Here is a 19453-nt window from a genome sequence, read left to right as displayed (position 1 = left end):
GACTGTTTTGAGAGATTGTGGGCTGGAAATTTAAATGCTTGGACTAACATAATTAATTTAACGCCGAGGTGATTAATGCAAAAGTATTCAATGTCACGTAGGATCAAGGACGGAGATAGAATATGCCAAGCCACCGCTTCAGCGGGGGCTTGGCCAGCCGTCCTACTTAATTCACATATGGTGTTTTACTGTTTTTGTTTTGTTTATAAAAAGAGAGAGACTAAAAAAGATACGGAAGAGAGAAAGGGGAAAAGAGGAATAGAGAAGGAGTATAATTATGACCTAGGGAATAGAAACCACTCGTTATATCCCTCTCTTGTTTTGTGTGATTAAGAGGTTGATTATTTCATTTTTTATTTATTGTGAATCGTGATTTTTAGTTTAGGAATTACTACCATCTTGTTCTTCTATTTTTAAAAATTGTTTTAAGAATCAATTACTACTCGTATTATTTAAAATTTTACGTATCAATTTATTTATTAATTTTTTGTCTATAGTATTCATCACATATTTTCTCACTCTTATTTTTCCCTCTCATAAATAGTCGAGTCATCAGTCATCTCTACTTTTTCATCTCTCCAACTTTATTATCTTTTTATTTAATATTCATCTTTTTTCTTAATCTTCACGATGGAAAGAAATACATCCGCTACTATGGCACGGGGGATTATTAGAAAAGGCAAGCCGCTACTGGAGATTCTAGGAGCATCACGCGTCCTGCCATATTTATTGTAAAATTTCAGCATAGGCTCATTTTAAGTTCTGATTCCGTCCCTGCGTAGGATGGATGCATGCATCGTTTTAAAATAAAGTATTTTTTTAAAGTCTAATTTAGTATGTCATGCTCTTTTAAAAGGGTGGATTTGTGCACGTCTTTTGAGGCTGGAACGATAAGTTAAGTTGAGGAAGTAAGCGAATGAGGTGGACTTTCTTTTTTAAATAAGAATTATGTTTCAAGTATGTTTTTTATGTGAAAAAAGAGGTGAAGTATGTTTGTCATGCCATGATTGCTTTTGAAATCTATCTAATGTGTTTTTGCTATGTATGTTTAATCGAATTCAGGTCTTAGTAGTGTCCCCCTACTTGGACTAGTGTACATACAGTAGATCGGACACCATCTTTCGAGTTGGCCAGTCTAGTATCTTGGAATGTAGCCACATTTCGTGTCATGTACGTTTAGATATAGTACGATGTGATGGATGATAGGTTGCGCAACCATGTTTTACGATGAAATGTTTTAGTGACTCGGGCCTCTTTTTATTTTATAAGTTAAAACTCTGATGTGAATCAAAAGCGGCATGACAAATACTTTTATAAAAATGTATTTTTCAGTATATGTAGTATGTGTTTACTGAGTATATCAAGTACTCAGCCCTTTATATTATTATAAAAAATATGCAATTTAAGCAGCAATGGATGTGGTGGTGTTGAGCAACGTTATCGAAGAAATATGTCATGTTTAGTACTCTCTCCATTTCATAGTAGAGTCATTTCGCCATTTTGGTACGTTCCATAGTAGAGGAGTCATTTCCCTTTTTAGTAAAAGTCAACACATTTCTTCTCACTTACTTTTTCCTTTCTCTTACTTTCTTCTCTCTACTTTTTCATCTCTCCTACTTTATTATCTTTTTATTTAATTCATTACACACATCTTTTTCTTAATCTCCGTGTTGGAAAGAAATGTCTCCAATACTATGGAACAGAGGGAGTATTCTAGAAGTGTCGTGTCTTCATAAATAGCATCATTCCATGTCTTGAATACTTCCTCTAGTCAAACTCTATTAAATTGTTTATCGTTGAGTCTTTGTTTCTTTGGAGTTTATGTTTCAATGAGATGATACTTTGTCATTGACAAGTTATTTCAATTATTCAAGTGATTTGGTCACATGCATCGTTTCCATCGTTTCCCTATTTCTCTTCCGCTTCTTTAATCATCTCCTAGTCGCGATTAACCGTATTTTCTATCTACAGAAACTGCTGGCTTGACAGCCTCAATGACCCATATAATGGGCTTACCGGTTATTCAGCCTAAGTGGGCTATTAGTGGCCCATCTATTTTGGGTTGTCAATTAAATTAGCGATCAAAAAATATGAATTGGGCTATTACACAGTTGGCCATGTTTTCTAAACTTCCACTAAAGAGAAGGAACTCTTAAATATGACTATAAATTAGTACCCCCTCCGTCTCAAGGTATTAGACCAACTTTTTTTTTGGGATGTCCCAACATATTAGACTCATTTCCCTTTTTAGCAAAAAGCATCTATCTTATTTTATTCTCACCTACTTTTTTCTCTCTTCTCTCCCCTATTTTTTCCCTCTCTCATACTTTACTCTCTCCACTTTAACTATTTAATTATCAATTCCTTAAATCATGTGCCCAAAAGAAGTGAGTCTAATACTCCGGGACGGAGAGAGTAGAATTTATCAAATTGAAAATTATTGCTAGTTAAGTATGAGTCCTAGATTTAACCTGAGGTGATTCTTGGAATAATGCAATCAATGATAGAAGAATCAAGGCGATAATCGTGGGAGTTAATCAATGCCGATGACTGTACTAGGATTTAAATAATGGAGTACTATGCGATTAAAAATCTTAGTTCGGTCAGTCTACAACAAGGAATCTCCACAGCTGAGTGTTGATCTTCACATTATACAAGTTCGAATAATCATAGTTAACAAAATATGTCATGTATCAATGCACTTGTCATCCATGTGTAGATATTTTAATAACCATCAATCCATCATGGAATAAAATGAGGTATAATCAATTTAATAAAGCAAATTGATCTTTCATCCGCAAATATTAATTTACTATCTTCAAGGAATAAAATAATACCGAGACGAATTAAATGATGTAAACTGAGCTGTCATTACTAATTGTTCAAAGTCAAACAATATGTTCCCAATTTATTTTCATGCATTGTCTCCTTTTATTTCATCAAATATTTAACGTTGACTGCATATTATGCATTACATCTAATAACTACACACTATTGTCGCTAAAAAGTAAATAAATAATTACTTAACGTGAATTTCGACAAACACGGCAAGTGCCATTAGATATACTATATATAAAATAAACTGATCTATTTTAGTACTTAATTCAGTTCAAAATTTCAAATTATCATCCTACAGCTGATCTACTATCTTTTTAACTACTAAATCCAATCAATTTTTATTTAATTTCACGAATCAATCATCTTATTACCTCAAACAACTCATTATTCTTACAAATGACATCAAATAGTTGATTACATAAACATTTGCAATCAACCCTATTACATCGCACGAGAGTAACACTAGTTTGTCAATCTTCAGTGCAACGGTGGAATGCTTTGTTCGTTCTTGAAGAAATTCTGCGGATCAACCACTGTCTTCACCCGAACAAGACGATCGAAATTATCCAAAAAGTACTTCTTACCCCAAACGCTTGCTCGTGCATAGCTCGTCTTCCCTTTAGGGTTATTGACACCAATGTCGAGATCTCTGTAGTTGAGGTACGCTTGCCTAGGCGAGCACGACACATAAGGAGTCAAGTACTTGTAAAGCCTCCTCATCCAGCTTATATAGCTCTCGGAATCTTGATTCTCGCTCTCGTCCCAAAAAATCAGGTGTTGGATCTTGTACAAGTTTCCGGCCCTATGAGGAAACGGAGTGGCAGAGGCCGGAATCTCGTCCATCCTCCCGCCATAAGGGCTGAAGATGATCACAGACTGGTCGGCCACTACCTCGAACATCCTCCTCCATATGCCTTCAAGCCCGGATTCAGGGATGGGCTTCTGCACGTAGTCGGATTTCGCTTTGAAGTATCTCACCGCCGGTTGAGTTCTGTTGAGCAGCATTTCGGGTGCATCGATGGGGAAACCCGCGAAGGATAAGACGGATTCGATCCAGCTCATCTCTGTGCAGTCTTCTCTCACTAACCCTAACTCAGGGAAGCTCTTCTGCATCAACGGAAGCAACGTGTCGATTTTCCCAAGGAATAGTGAGTTGAATATAGCCCGAATCGTCTTGTTTCTACCCTCTATGTTGGAGCTAAGATTCTCCGGTACTAGGATGACTCTCACGAATAAATCATGGTCGAATTTGGGCGCGATGGATTGCCATTTCTGTACTAGTTGAGTCGCATTTTGCTCCAGAGTCTTGCCTATGCTGAAAACAGTGACTTTTTGTGGAACATTCACCAGTTTTACCTTCCAGGCAGTTATGACGCCGAAACTGGCTCCACCGCCGCCTCTTATGGCCCAGAACAAATCTTCGCCCATTGATTTCTTGTCCAGGATTCTGCCGTTGACGTCGATGATTCTCGCGTCAATGACCTGATCCGCAGCCAGGCCGTGTTTACGCATGAGCGTACCGTATCCTCCTCCGCTGATGTGCCCACCGATGCCTATCGTCGTGCAAACCCCGGCCGGAAACCCTAGGACCGGGCTTTTCTGCGCGACCGCGTAGTATAACGCGCCGTTTGTCGCGCCAGATCCGACCCACGCGGTTTTCTCCGCGACATCGACCGTGATTTCATCGAGATTGATCAAATCAAGGATCACGAACGGGACATGTGCGACGTACGATAGTCCCTCGTAGTCATGGCCCCCGCTTCGGGTTCTGATCTGCAAGCCGCTGGCTTTGGCGCAGTAGATGACGGGAGGGATTTGGGATTCGTGCTCAGGCTGTACGATGACGGCCGGTTTCGGAGTGGAATCGGAGATGAATCTTAGGCTTTGGATGGAGAATCGGAGGATGGAAGAGTAGGATGAGTTTGAAGGGGTGTAAACGTTGCTTGAAATCGAAGAATAGTCGTTGAATTTTTGGGTTAGACATTCAACAAAATCTTGGTGCTTATCCGCAGCAGAAGCTGCGTGTAAACACAAGGAGATGAGAAAAAGAAGAAGAAATTTGGAAATGTTTGGAATCTTCATGATTGAGAGATGGTGATTTTGATGAATTTGTGCTCTTGGGAGTATCTATTTATAGAAGAAGAAGTATGCAAAAGTTTGAATTTGATACGTAAGATTTGAAGTATTGTTTCGTGGAAACTTAGTTTTGGATTTATTATAGGCCACATTAATTTACTTTGAAAATTATTCTTTTACATTATATCATTCAAACTACTTTATCTAAAAAAAATATGATAGAGACAGAAATATAAAGTGAAAGTTATACTACTACGTTCACAGTTACGTCTTTTTTACCCCAACGAGTACATAAAATATTTGGTTAAATTAAAGAGTTGATTATAATACATTTTTTAGATTTATTTTGTCAGTTAACCATCTTTTTAAATTTTCTAAGTCAACTGATCTGAAAGGCATATCCAAAAAATAATCCAGTACTTCTTAGCAGTAAATATATGGATAATTAAGTTGTTCGTTGTTCAATACTCCCTCCGTCCCAGATTAAGAGTCACTTTTTGCCATAAAAGTCCGTTCCAGTTTAAGAGTCACATTTAGAATTTTTCATATTTAGTCATACAATTTTACCTTATTGTTCATCAATATTACATCAAAATGTCATTATCTACATTAAAATAAACCAAAACAAAAATCAAAAAGTCAAAAGGGACCTACTTTCAACCAACTCACTTAATTTATTACACACTCTATAATCTCACATCATTTATTACACACTCCACCATCTCACTTCATTTATTAAACACTCCACCATCTCACTTCATTTATTACACACTTCAACTCTTTCTTAAAACCCGAGCCATAACAATAAGTGACTCTTAATCCAGGACGGAGGGAGTAATTCTTATTTTGATAGTCCATACTCCATACTATTCATACTTAATATTTGATCTAAGATTTCGATTCTTATGTGTTTTAGCAATAAACGTTTGTTCTAGTGTACGAATCAGAGTTAATGTTTTTGAAAATTTTGGGATACGTACATGTTGTATTTGCCAAAGAAAATAGAATTAGTGTTTTAATAATGACAATTTAAATGACACTTGAAATTTATAAATTTGGATAACCAATTCTAATACTACTCCTAAAATATTATAGTTCTTGAATTCATTTCAAAGTAGCTGGATCAATCAAAAGTCCACGTCATACAAGGGCAAGATAGGAGTGCACGTATACTCTAATTTTGTTATTAATAAATAGTTATGGGTAAACGAAGAGATTTGCAAAATCATCAAATTCGAAAATATCAAGGAAATAATTTGTTTAAATTATAGCTGAAAAAGTCTTTGGTCATAAATGCTTGCCAGCATGTCATCAAAATGATGTGAATTATTCATTTATTTTTATCTCATATAGTATAAGACATGATATAAGAGTGTCTGCAATAAGGCGAACAGCCATGCCACAGCCACAAAATCTTGCCCGCCTAGTTTGCATAGCCATACAAAACTTATCCGCTTAGTCATCACAAATAAATTAAAAAAATGTAAAAAAAAATGTTTTTTGCGCTGCGGCGGTCTCAGACTGCTCACAATAGGCTGCCGCGCGACCGCCGTCACCGCCCGTCCTCGCCCTCTCCCCCGCCGCTCTCTCCCCCGCCGCGCCTATCTCCCAGGCCGGCAATAGTCTCCGCGGCTGCTGCCGCGGCTTAGTTATTATTGGGGACACTCTAAGGAACGAATATTAACTCTTAATATGTTCGAGTGTATGGTGCTAGTGTAGTTTATGGCAAATAAGAGTATCTTAATCATTATCACAACACCAATATTTGAGTGGTAGATTTACTAAACTACACAAACACTAACAATTTAATTAATTAAAGTAGATGGATCTAACTTCAAGCAAGAATAACAAGTGGGGTGGAATAATAAAGAGGTAGAATCTTAATTATGGTTTTAATAGCAATATATTCAATGTAAAGTCAAATTTCTAAGTTCTATGCCATTAAGTCTTTCAAGAGCTATTAAGAAAATCACTATGGTAGAATTATGTCTCCTCTTAAAGTACTCAACTTGTAAATCACACATTAACACCAAAGTCTCCTTAATTCCAAATAGCACCCAAGATTCAAATCTTCATAAATAACCTTACGATACAACCATATATCATAGGATATCCTAATTATTTAGTTGTTTATTTGATTCACCATATCTTTCAAATTTTATTTAGATATTTGTTTCTTGTTTAATAAATTAGGGTAATACTCCCTCCGTCCCGCTTTAGCAGTCTCATTGATTTTTCTGCACTCGTTTTGTAAAAATAATAATAAATAGTTAAAATGGAGAAATAATAAATTAAGAGCGAAAATAATGTAGAGAAGAGTCTTATCTACATTATTCTCTCTCTTACTTTACCATTTCTCTACTTTAACTATTTATTATCATTTTCACAAAATGAGTGCAGAAAAGTCAATGGACTGCTAAAGCGGGACGGAGGGAGTAGTATTCTAGTATTCTAGTATTATAAATAAGAGAGATTATATCATTTTATTTGGCTTGAGTATCACGAATCAAAACCTAATCATGCTGCCAACGGGAACTTCACCCGCGCTCAGCCCCCGTTCCACTCACATTTTATTATAAAACCAATATATAAAAGTAGAACCCACATTTCACTAATTTTTTCTATCCACTTTACTTTATAAAATAAAATAATTTCTTAGGATCCATGCTGGTCAAATATGGGACATTTAACTATGGACGGAGGGAGTACCAGTTTAGCACACTCAACTTGCATAACTTTCTATATAAAGCTTCAAAAGAGGCACGTAGGATATGCTTGCAAAACTCTTCAAATAAACTCGTCAAAACATTGAAAATCATCATTTTAGAATCTTTAATTTCAAAAATTCAGTAAACTCGTCAAAACATTCAATTGATATAAATAGACAAAAAGGTTCTTAAATAACATCAAAACAAAAAGAAGTTGGTCCAACGCGTAAAACCATGCAAAATCCGAGTTTATCATTATTAAACATTAGACTACTAGAAAGACAGTAATGACAACAAAATTAAACTAGAAACAAATACTTCAAATTAAAAATTCTTAGCCATGGCATCAAAATTACATAAACATCCGCACGAGTGTAACACTAGTTTGTCTAAATCTTCAATGCAACGGGCGGAATGCTCTGTTCATCCTTGAAAAAATTGTGTGGATCAACCATCGTCTTCACCCGAACAAGACGATCGAAATTATCCGAAAAATACTTCTTACCCCAAATGCCGGCTTGTTCATAGCTCGTCTCCCCATTAGGGTTATTGGCTCCGATATCGAGATCTCTGTAGTTGAAGTACGTTTGCCTCGGCGACGACGACACAAAAGGAGCGAAGTAAGTGTATAGCCTCCCCATCCAGCTTATGTAGCTCTCGGAATCTTGACTCTGGCTCTCGTCCCAAAATATGATGTGTTGGATCATGTACAAGTTTCCCGTCCTATGAGGAAACGGAGTGGCGGAGGCCGGAATCTCTGCCATCCTCCCTCCATAAGGGCTGAATATGATCACGGACTGGTTGGCCACCGCCTCGAGCATTAGCCTCCAGACGCCTTCAAGCCCGAATCCCGGGATGGGCTTCTGCACGTAGTCGGACTTCGCTTTGAAAAATCTCACCTTAGGTTGAAGTCTATTGAGTAGCTTTTCACGTGCAGCGATTGGGAAATCTAGGAAGAATAAGACGGATTCGATCCAGCTCAGCTCTGTGCAGTCTTCTTTCACTAACCGTAGCTCGGGGAAGATCTTCTGCATCAACGGAAGCAGTGTGTCGATTTTCCCAAGGAATTGTGCGTTGAAAATAGCTCGAATCGTCCTGTTCGTTACTTGTGTTTCGGAGCGTACAGTCTCCGGTTTTATGATGATTCTCAGGAACAAATCATCGACGAATTCTGGCGCGATGGATTGCCATTTGTGGATTAACTGTGTCGCGTTCTGCTCCAGAGTCTTGCCAATGTTGAAAACAGTGACTTTTTCTGGAACATCCACCAGTTGTACCTTCCAAGCAGTGATCACGCCGAAACTGGCGCCACCACCGCCTCTGATGGCCCAGAACAGATGCTCGCCCATTGATTTCCTGTCCAGGATCGTACTGTTTACGTTGACTATTCTCGCATCGATGACCTGGTCCGCGGCCAGTCCGTATTTACGCAACAACATGCCATAGCCTCCCCCGCTGACATGTCCGCCCATGCCTAAGGTGATGCTGACGCCAGCCGGAAACCCTAAAACCGGGCTTTTCTGTGCGACCGCGTAGTATAACGCGCCGTTTGTCGCGCCGGATCCAACCCATGCGGTTTTCTCCGAGGCATCGACCGTGATTTCATTGAGTTTGATCAAATCGAGGATCACGAACGGGACATGTGCGACGTACGATTGTCCCTCGTAGTCATGGCCCCCGCTTCGGGTTCTGATTTGAAGGCCGCTGGCTTTGGCGCAGTGGATGACGGGAGGGATTTGAGATTCGTGCTCCGGTTGTACGATTGCGGCCGGTTTCGGAGTGGAATCAGAGATGAATCTTAAGCTTTGGATGGAAAACCGAAGGATCGAAGAGTAGGATGAGTTTGAAGGGGTGTAAAGATTGCTTGAAATGGAAGAATAGTTATTGAATTTTTGGGACAGACATTCAACAAAATCTTGGTGCTCATCTGCAGCAGAAGCTGCATGTGAACCCAAAGAGATGAGAAAAAGAAGAAGAAATGTAGAAGTATTTGGATTCTTCATGTTTGAAAGATGATGAATTTGTGCTTTTGGGAGTATTTTTTTTATAGGAGTAGTATGCAAAAGTCATTTATGGAAAAATTCTTGTTTATGGAAAAATTCTTATTTCATTAGTAAAATGCTGATTTTTTCTATGTTGGGGCGATTTTATATTAGAGTTTCAACAACATGAATTTATTTTGTTTACTATTTTGGTAGAAATGCACACGTTCTATAACCTGAAAAACGTTTGTTCTAGTGTATCTGTGGAATTAATGTTTGTCAAAATTTTGGCATGTTGTAGTTGCCAAAGAAAATAGAATTATATTAGTGTTTTAATTATGTCATTTTAAAAGTTATTTGAAATTTATAAATTTGGGTAACCAATTCAACAGTTAATATTAAAATAGCCAAAGTTTTGTTAACGTTTGATCCTACACAATATATTTGGGTCTATATTTAACTCATCAAGTAGGTCAAAATATGATTGACCGTTAACTTTTTCACGTAATTAAGTATTAATGAAAACATAAGAGTATTATATAGGACCAATAGATAACAAATTTAATGTGTAGGACCAAAAAGATTTTTGGGACAAATAAGGGATCAATGGACTTTGGTCACTAAATATTACTACGATTAGTTGTTGAATATATTAAGGAAAAGAAGCTGAAGGAAATTCAAAAACTATACTAATCGAACCCTATAACTTTGTTCTATCTAAAATATTCTCTATTGTCCGGACTAAGATGATGCACTTTTCCATTTAGTATGTCATAAATAACGCATTATTATTTTTGGAAATAAGCTACATCAACCAATTTCTCTTTCCAATTACAATATCCAAACCTCTTTTCCTTTTCATTTTATACTTACATTTGTTTTCTCTCTCCAGTTACACATTAATCAACAACTTCTAAAATCTCATGGTAACAAAAAAACATGTTATTTTAACCGAGACGGAAGGAGTATTAGCGTATTTCATTTAGTTTTATATCAATTCATTGTTTCTTCCATTTTTTTTTAATTCTAGATCCGCTACATCAACGAATAAATAATGTGTATTGCATCTAAGCAAGTCAATTCTAGATCCGCTACATCAACGAATAAATAATGTGTATTGCATCTAAGCAAGTCTTTGGCTAATCATAAATGCATGTCATCATGCCATCAGAATCATGTGCATTGATCATTGTTTCATTTTCTATACCAGTCCAAAGTTGTCATACTCCGTATTATTACATGATACTCCCCCGTCCCACTATAAGTGTAACATCTCGGAATTTAGAACCCTAATTTTAAAACCCTAAAATTTATTGTTGATGACGTGGAGTCGTGAATGCACTTATTGCATGTGATGCTATGGCCGAGTTGAGTCTAGGGTTTGCGTTGAGAGTTTGAAAAGTCAAACTTATTGATTTTGTGACGTGGCATGTGATTTATTAATTTATGAATTGAATTATTTGTTAAGGGTAAGTGAGAATATTAGAGAAAAATTTTCATAAATACTAGCCACCTAATTGTTGAAATTTTCGAACCCTAGACCCCTTGGAGAGGGAATTTCATTTTTTCGGATTTAATTTAATTCTTGGGATATTTATCCAAATTAAATCCAAGACCCAATTATTTCCTTATTTTTAAAGAGGAAAAATCGAGCCCCCTTGTGCCTTAGTGATTTTCCAAAATCACCTATTGTGGGAAGGAAATAATTATTTTATTTTAGTTAATCCCTTATTTGATTTCCTTCCATACCTAGAATTTAAATATTCTACCAAATCTTTCCATACCTCAAGAGATCTTGCCTTATCTTATTTTAGTTAATATTGAAAATCCATGCCTTATTTAAAAAGGCATAGGGGACGCATTTTTCAATCCCTAATTGGGAGAATTCTTATTTTTATTTTGCTCCGTGATATTTTATTCTACTCCGTGAAATATACCAAAACAAAATCTTGGCTAATTAAAAAGCTTAATTTTCGAAACCTACATGCCTTGGAACCCTAGAGCTTATTTTTGGTATTTCTTCTTCCCTACTCCATAATATTGATTATTTAATTGTGGAGAATAAAATCTTACCAAATATTCTAAAGATCTTTTTGAGCTCTATAAATAAGAGGAACTCCTAAACCTAGCCATCAAATTTTCGCCCCCCACCCTAAGTACACGCCCCCTCCCTCTTCTCCACACTCTCTCAATTTTCTTCTACTTTTCTTCAATAATCTTTCAACCTTTGAGAAGAATTTGAAGTTTGATCCAAGAATCTTGAAGAACCAAGTCTAATACTTAATTCCTACCGATCGTTTTTCTCATAAGGTATTTTATATTCATCTTCTTCGTTTCTACTCCACTCATCTTCTTTTTAACCGATTAATCGGTCTTCTTGAACCCTCATGCATCTTGGTGGAGTGAAAGTGGGATAAAGGGGATATGGGAATATGTTACATGTGTGTGGCGTGTGTGTGTACGTGTTGTGTGTGTGTGTGTTGTATTTGTGTAGTGTGTGTTTGATGGCTAAATATTCTTGTGTGACATATGTTGATGTTAGATCTAGATTTGGAGATGCGAATGGAACTTGTGTGATAAACATGATCTTGATTGATTAGTAATGATAAGATAAATTGATGGGAAAAGGGAAAAGTATTGAGACATGCATGAGTAAGAGTAGTGTTGAACCTAATTTGTGATATGTGCCTATGTGATTAAAAGGTGAAACTTTGGTTGCGAAGCCGGATAACGGAAAAGCGAAACTACTTGAAATCTAAGTAGTCGAGGTGGCCTTTACTCTTAAAACTCTCTTTTATTTTTGTCAAAAATGTTGATTGGTGTTATAAGGTTGGTTTAACTGTTATGCCATGCCTATGTTTGCTTTATTGTGATATTATGTGCCTGACGCCTAGTTTGTGAGTTCGCTCCATTGGGCTATAGGGCTATGAATGTGACTATACGAATTTGGGTCTGAGTATGGGCCGCAAACCCTACCAGGCTGTGTACACGATGGGATCGGGAGCCGTCCTTGCTAGTCGGCCGGTCTCGTGGGCGAAAAGTGTGGCCACACTTTCGTCGCACCATGGAATGATTGTGATTGTTGATTTTGTTGAGGAAAATGGAGAGTTATTTTGACTGGCCAGTCTATGGAAGATATATTTTGTGATACTCGTGATATTTCTCTTATAACTACTTAAAACTCGAGTTCACTTGGTAAGGGTGGCATAACTTATAAAATGTTTTGGCAATGAGCTCACTGAGTATTTCAAAATACTCAACCCTGCATGTGTTTTCCTTATGTGCAGGTTGAACGATGACGAGCGGTGGCGGGTGTTGAGCATGATAATTAATTAAGATGGTTGTTTTGGACTTCAAGCGTAGTTGTGTCTTCATACATAGCTACTCTTTCTCTTGGTCGTCTTCCGCTGAATTTTGATACACTTTAGTGTTGTTATGGATACTTTGCATCTTGCCTTCGATTTGAGGCCTTAGCCCTTTTCTTGTGATTTTTATCTTGGATATTATGTCGTACTCTTGAGATTTTGATCGTTAGTTAAGATACCCCTTTCTCTTTCTCATTCAAGTTTCTAGGTTAAGTTGTTGCTTTATTGCTCTGATGTTTCCTTTAAATGCTTTGGTCAAAACTCTTTAAACGAAACCCTAGCCTATGTTTACTTCTTTAGAGTCCGTTTGGGTAGCAGCCGCCGCATTTATTGTACCCTAGGAGGGCGGGCTGTTACAATAAGTGAGGCAATTTTCTTCAGCGGCTATTTTGCAAAAGTAATAAATAATTAGAGTGTAGAAAAAATAAAAAAAAAGCAAGAGAATGTAGATACGACTCTCTTCTATATTATTCTCTCAATTTTAATTATTTATTATATTTTCGCGAAACAGCGACCAAACAGAAAGACTTCACTGATAGTGGGACAGGGTGAGTATGCAGATAGTTAATGATCATGCATATTTCTTCATACATATAAATGCAATTAGGATTTTATTATAATCTTCAATTATTTTGACATAGAATATAAGCGCTCATACTACCGAGGGTAGTAAGTAAAAGATCAACAAAGCAACCAACAAGTCTCTTGCTGCAAAACACAAAACACATGCAAGAGACAAAACAAAACAACACCACACTGGAAAACAATCATGCCATTACAACTCATCACACAACATTTCCGGTCAGCGCCGCCACCTCCCCCACCAACGATGGTATACTTTGCTCGTTTCTGAAGAGGTTCGAGGGGTCGAATTTCGTCTTCACACACACCAATCTCTTGAAATTGTTCTTAAAATACCTCTCACCCCAAACCCTAGCCTGCTCATAATTAGTACTATTCCCTTCACCATTCCTCCCAATGTCAAGATCTCTATAATTCACGTAAGCCGCCCTCGGATTCTTGGTGACATGGCGTGCCATGTAGTCGTAGAACCCTCTCGTCCAGCTAAGGGAAGCTTCGCCCTCAATTGAGTTCCTCCACAACACGCCGTAATGGATCATGTACAAATTCCCCTTCCGGTGAGGAAACGGTGTTTCCTCATCGGAATAATTGCTCAGAGCTCCCCCGAAAGGACTCAACTCCAGTTGAGCGCCATCTACTTGAATAAGAAACTCCCAAATCTCCTTCAGACCGCTCAGCGGGATCGGATCGCTCACGAAGTCCGACTTTCCTTTGAAGTAGGCGCCAGGGCCGCCTTGTGGCCTCTTGACCAGCAAAGCGTCTAGGGTTTTGTTTTCGATGTACGCGAAGTAGAGAAGGGAATCGGCCCAGCTCATCTCGACGCAGTCTTTCTCAGTCAGTCCGAGTTCAGGAAATTGTCCACCCACGGCTGTCAGAAGATCGCTTGGTTTTCCAAGGTACAGCGACGTGAAGGAAGCTTCAATGGTGCGGCTTCCGGTCTTCGGAGAGTTGGTTGGGTTTATGAATATCCTCATGAGGAGATTGTCGTCGATTTTTTCGGCGACGTGCTGCCATTTGTGGACGACCTCGGTCGCGTTCTCTTCTAACGTTCGTGTCACGTTGAAGACGGTGATGGTTTCAGGGACGGTGACTAATGTCACCGTGAATTCTAGAATGATCCCGAAGCTTGTGCCTCCGCCGCCTCTGATTGCCCAGAACAGATCTTCACCCATGGTTTTCCGGTCCAAGACCTCGCCGTCTGCGTTGATTAGTAAGGCGTCGACGATGTGGTCGGAGGCGAGGGAGTGTTTCCGCGACATCATGCCGTACCTGTTGGAATATCGCAATCAATCAAGAGAAGAAATATCAAGCCATTGAACTAATTCTACGGAATAGACATAAAAGAAAATAGGATAGTACCCTCCTCCGAGTAAGTGGCCGCCGACGCCGACAGTAGGGCAGGCGCCTGCTGGGAAAGCGAGCGTCTTGCTCGTGCGGGAGATTGTTTGGTAGAGCTCACCAAGGGTTGCGGCGGGCTGCACACGTGCGGTGTTCGCCTTCTCGTCGATGGTCACCGACCGGAAGTTTATCATGTTGACGACCACGAAGGGCTCTGACCCCGCCGTGGAAAAGAAAGAAAGCCCTTCGTAGTCGTGGCCGCCGCTCTTGACCTTGATTTGAAGGCCGAGAATCCGGGAGCAGAGGACTGCTCCCTGGATCTCGGACACAGAGCGTGGGGCGACGACGAGGTCGGGTTTCCCCGGCCACGTGGCTGGTACACGGAAATTGTCTGTGAATGTGAGAGCGGTGTAGGTAGCATTTTGAGGGGTGAAGATTGTGTTAGTAGATGAGTTTGAGCGTTGGAATTGATCGATTAGGCATTCAAGGAAATTGTTGTAGGTTTGATTGTTGGATGAAGCAGCTTCTGAGAGTAAGAGGTTTGTGGAAATTAAGAAGAGGAATGTGAGAGTGAAAGCAAGAGGAGAAGACATTTTGTTGGTGTTTGGTTTTGTTTGTTTGGCCTTTTTATATAGACGTCCATGTGAATCTATTAATTATACAATTAAACTTTGTTACTACTACTTTATTATTCAATCCCAATTTTTGTATTTTCTATGTTTGGAATCTCGAGATTCTACGTTAGACGTTTTCATAAAGTTGTGTTACCTTTTTAATTCGTTGCAATTTTGAGAGACGTTCGTTCACACGTTCTTTAAAAGGTAAATCCTTTATGAAAATTGTAGCGTAACTTAAAATTAATGATTGAATCGGTTTTAAAAAGTGGAAACCCGACTCACTTTATTTTTTCCATGTTATGCTTTGAAATATTGCACGACCCATTTTAGTTCTCTTTTTAATATTATATAGTTAATTAATCAACTATCAACTAGTAGTACTATAAGAAACGATACAGCTATACGAACTTTAAAATATTAGAAATACATTTATGTAGTAACAATCTATTAGACAATTAAATACATAAAGTTATAGTACTCCAGATATGAATGGAAATTTATTTAATTATGAGAATCAAGATTTGGAAAAAAAAATTAAAAAAACATTCAACCAACATAATTAACCTCATTATGAAACTAGTTATATTATTCCAAATACATTAATAATCGTGTTCATTATATTTTGGAAGGTAGAAAATTCAAAATATATTTTTTATTGTATATATTAAATTGCCCATTAATTTCATCAATCCCATAAATTAATATTCCCCCGTCTAAAAGTATAAATATCTTATTTGGCACGGATTTTAATGTGTGATTGGTAAAATAAGAGAAGATAAATGGTAGTGTAAATAGTGTTAGAGGAGAGTGGACTCCACATCATTAGTAGTGTATTGTAATATAGTATAATTTGTAAATAAAATGATGTGTAAAGGTAATGTGATTGATTAACTTTTTCAAAATTTAAAAGTTTATTCCTTTTAAGAGACGGATGGAGCAATGAATTGACATTCATTAATCTCGTTAATAGCCCATCAGTCAACATTTCACCCATATAACTTATAATAATTAGTTTCAATTCAAAAAATAAAACCTAAAATTTCAAAAATATTCAGGTTTCTAAAATTATTAACCAAACTGTATCTTTCAAATTCAATGTTAACAAATTATGAAATTCTAAATCTTTAAATTTAGTTCAACAGCTTGAATGTGATAGTATAGGAGGTAGGACAATCATTGGGACCTTGTTATTTTTAGTTCTTTTTTTTCATTTTTATACTCATTCAAATAATTCTCATAAAATAAATTATATATCTATATAATATTTGTATATGGAGTATATTATAGAGGATGAACCTTTAAGTAAATTGTTAATTGATTCGATACACGATAAAAAAAAATAATATACGAGGGCCAGATCATGAGATTTGGATTCAAATCTATATTCAATGTCAAGGGATAAAACTTCACAGAGGATCCCCTACTAGTCCACAATTCCAACTCAACTCCTACTCCACATTCACAACAAAATAAAATAATCCACCATCCCTATATTAAAATTGTCCATAGTTCGATATAACTTTTTAGATGATGAGTTCTCCCATTCAGTATAGACTGTATAGTTAATGTAATGGGCTTTTTTTTCTAAGTTGAATTGCAGCGATAAATTGATGAACGCATTTAGTTACCCACAAACAACCTTTTACTAGGATTAGGTTTTTTTAAAATATGATTGATTTTCAAATAAAATACTCCGCAATTATGTGGTATCAATTATAAACGCTCACTTTCTTAAGTAGGAGTAGTGTAGAATATTAACAAATGATGATCGCATTTAATATGCACTCCAACAACTTTTATATGATTTTTTCTTTTAAAAATTCATTACTTAAAAATTTTGAAGGTAAAACAAATTTTTATGGAAATTTGTTTTTATTTCGGAGTTAATTAATTAAGGCCTTTATATATGATTTTTTCTTTTAAAAATTCATTACGTAAAAAATTTTGAAGGCAAAACAAATTTTTATGGAAATTTATTTTTATTTAGGAGTAATTAGTTAAAGCAAAAGAAATTCTGTTGCCGGGACTTCAACCTGGGTCTCTCGGGTGAGAGCCGAGTATCCTAACCAACTAGACTACAACGGATTTGTTATAGGATTGTTAAAATGGTTTTTAAGTCTATTTAGTGGGCTTATAAATGTTGGCCAAAATGGGTTAGGGGGTTTTGCGAAGTTACTATGTTTTGTAGCATGTACTCTATGATATAGTTGTGCTTGGAATGGAGGATAATACTGTAGCTCAAGGAAGAGGAAGAACGTAAATTAAGAAAGTGACATTTATCGAGTTGAACTACTTAGTTTTGTGATTGACATGTTCATGATCAAGCTTATGAACTGAATCAACGGTTGGATGAAGTCAATACATATTTATTTTTACACTTGACATGTTTTGATTTTAGAGATCCCGACCAGTTGCTTAACTTTACGAGGTGTTATCCGTCTGAATTTTCTGAAAATATTTCGTATGAGAACGGAAGTTGTATGATAATTTTGGAAAATGTTTGCACTAATTTTTTAAAGATGAGACTTTTGGGAAAATAAATTAACTTACTCCCTCCGTCAGCAAATCCGTTTTTTCATTTTAGTCCGTCCGCGAATAAGAGTCACGGTTCACTTTTACCATAAATGGTTATAGGGTCCCACCTTCCACTAACTCATTTCACTCACATTTCATTTAAAACTAATATATATAAGTGGGACCTCTATTCCACTAACTTTCTTCCACCCACTTTTCTTAACATTTCTTAAAACTCGTGTCGACGGAGGGAGTACTACGGTACAACAATAATTTTAATTTATATGTCAAGAATCCACTAACTCATTTCACTCACATTTTATTTAAATTTAATATATATAAGTGGGACCCCTATTCCACTAACTTTCTTCCACCCATTTTTCTTAACATTTTTTAATACTCGTGTCGTCCATAAATGAGAGTCCTAATGGCGGACGGAGGGAGTACTACGGTACAACAATAATTTTAATTTATATCTCAAGAATCAATATATATCTTTCAATAAAAAAGTGTAAACATACTTCAAATTGACATTGTTTACTTTTTTATTTGGTAATCAATTAAGGAGTATTACATATCAGGCCGGACCACTTAATTGTCCGATTATTTTAAATTTTAGTGCTTGGTGTTTAAGTGTTATGAATGCGCTCAAAATCAAGTGAATGTTAGTATATCGTTGTGACCGCCCTAAATTGTTGTCTTGAGGAGTTTCTCATACTAAACTTTTAGTTACACTAGTATCACCCACGTGCGATGCACCACTCATTCTCTTTTATTTAAATTTATTTTAAACTGTAAAATGATTTTATAAATTCATAAAAATATCTTTGTATGAAATCTGAAATCATAAATATATAAAATAAAAAAAATTTATTAAAAAAATATAAAATTAAACAAAGAAAATAAAACAACACATACCGAATGAGAAACAATATTATTATTTCAAGTTCTAAACTCATATAACCAAATAAGTTTATAAACTAAAAATTGCACACAAATCACATACTCCCTCTGTCCACAAAAAATAGATCACTTTGTGTATGACACGGATTTTAATGTAGAATTGGTAAAGTAAGAGAGAGGAGGAGAAAAAGTAGGTAAAGTAGGAGAGAGGGAAGAAAAAGTGGGAAAAGTATGAGAGATAAACTTTCCATTGTAAGAAAGTGATCTATTTTTTGTGGACGTTCCAAAATGGCAAAAGTGATCTATTGTTTGTGGACGGAGAGAGTATCATTTAAATCACTTTTAGATCAATACTACAAAAGATTAATCACGAACACATGTCAATAAAAATAATGTATAGATCAAAATCATCAACAAAAATACAGCAAAATTAGCATGGAATATACAACCGATATGCCAGATAGTATTTTGAATTATTTAGTTAAAATCAGATATAACTATATTTTCTAAGGGTTAAAAATTATAAACGT

The 19453-nt window shown here is 36.6% G+C and overlaps 3 protein-coding genes across 3 annotated transcripts; all 3 read right to left on the bottom strand.

The window, feature by feature from the left end:
- Nucleotides 1–3184: 3184 nt before the first annotated feature.
- Nucleotides 3185–4944, bottom strand: LOC125207164 (berberine bridge enzyme-like 8). Its single transcript, XM_048106393.1, has one exon. The coding sequence runs from the start codon at nt 4918–4920 to the stop codon at nt 3316–3318; it is 1605 nt and encodes a 534-aa protein (XP_047962350.1). The 5' UTR covers nt 4921–4944; the 3' UTR covers nt 3185–3315.
- A 3067-nt stretch (nt 4945–8011) lies between these two features.
- LOC125188729 (berberine bridge enzyme-like 8) lies at nt 8012–9625 on the bottom strand. Its single transcript, XM_048085753.1, has one exon. The coding sequence runs from the start codon at nt 9623–9625 to the stop codon at nt 8012–8014; it is 1614 nt and encodes a 537-aa protein (XP_047941710.1).
- A 3938-nt stretch (nt 9626–13563) lies between these two features.
- LOC125221270 (berberine bridge enzyme-like 18) lies at nt 13564–15482 on the bottom strand. The gene is made up of 2 exons (XM_048123416.1): nt 14911–15482; nt 13564–14820 (listed from the first exon to the last, which is right to left on the bottom strand). Exons 1-2 carry the CDS (start codon nt 15480–15482, stop codon nt 13755–13757), a joined length of 1638 nt encoding a protein of 545 aa, XP_047979373.1. The 3' UTR covers nt 13564–13754.
- Between the last annotated feature and the right edge of the window lie 3971 nt (nt 15483–19453).

Source organism: Salvia hispanica, chromosome 1 (genome assembly GCF_023119035.1).
Source record: "Salvia hispanica cultivar TCC Black 2014 chromosome 1, UniMelb_Shisp_WGS_1.0, whole genome shotgun sequence".
Classification (NCBI taxonomy): Eukaryota; Viridiplantae; Streptophyta; class Magnoliopsida; order Lamiales; family Lamiaceae; genus Salvia; species Salvia hispanica.
Note: the sequence above shows the minus strand (reverse complement) of the source record. Positions and strands in the feature narration are given on the sequence as shown.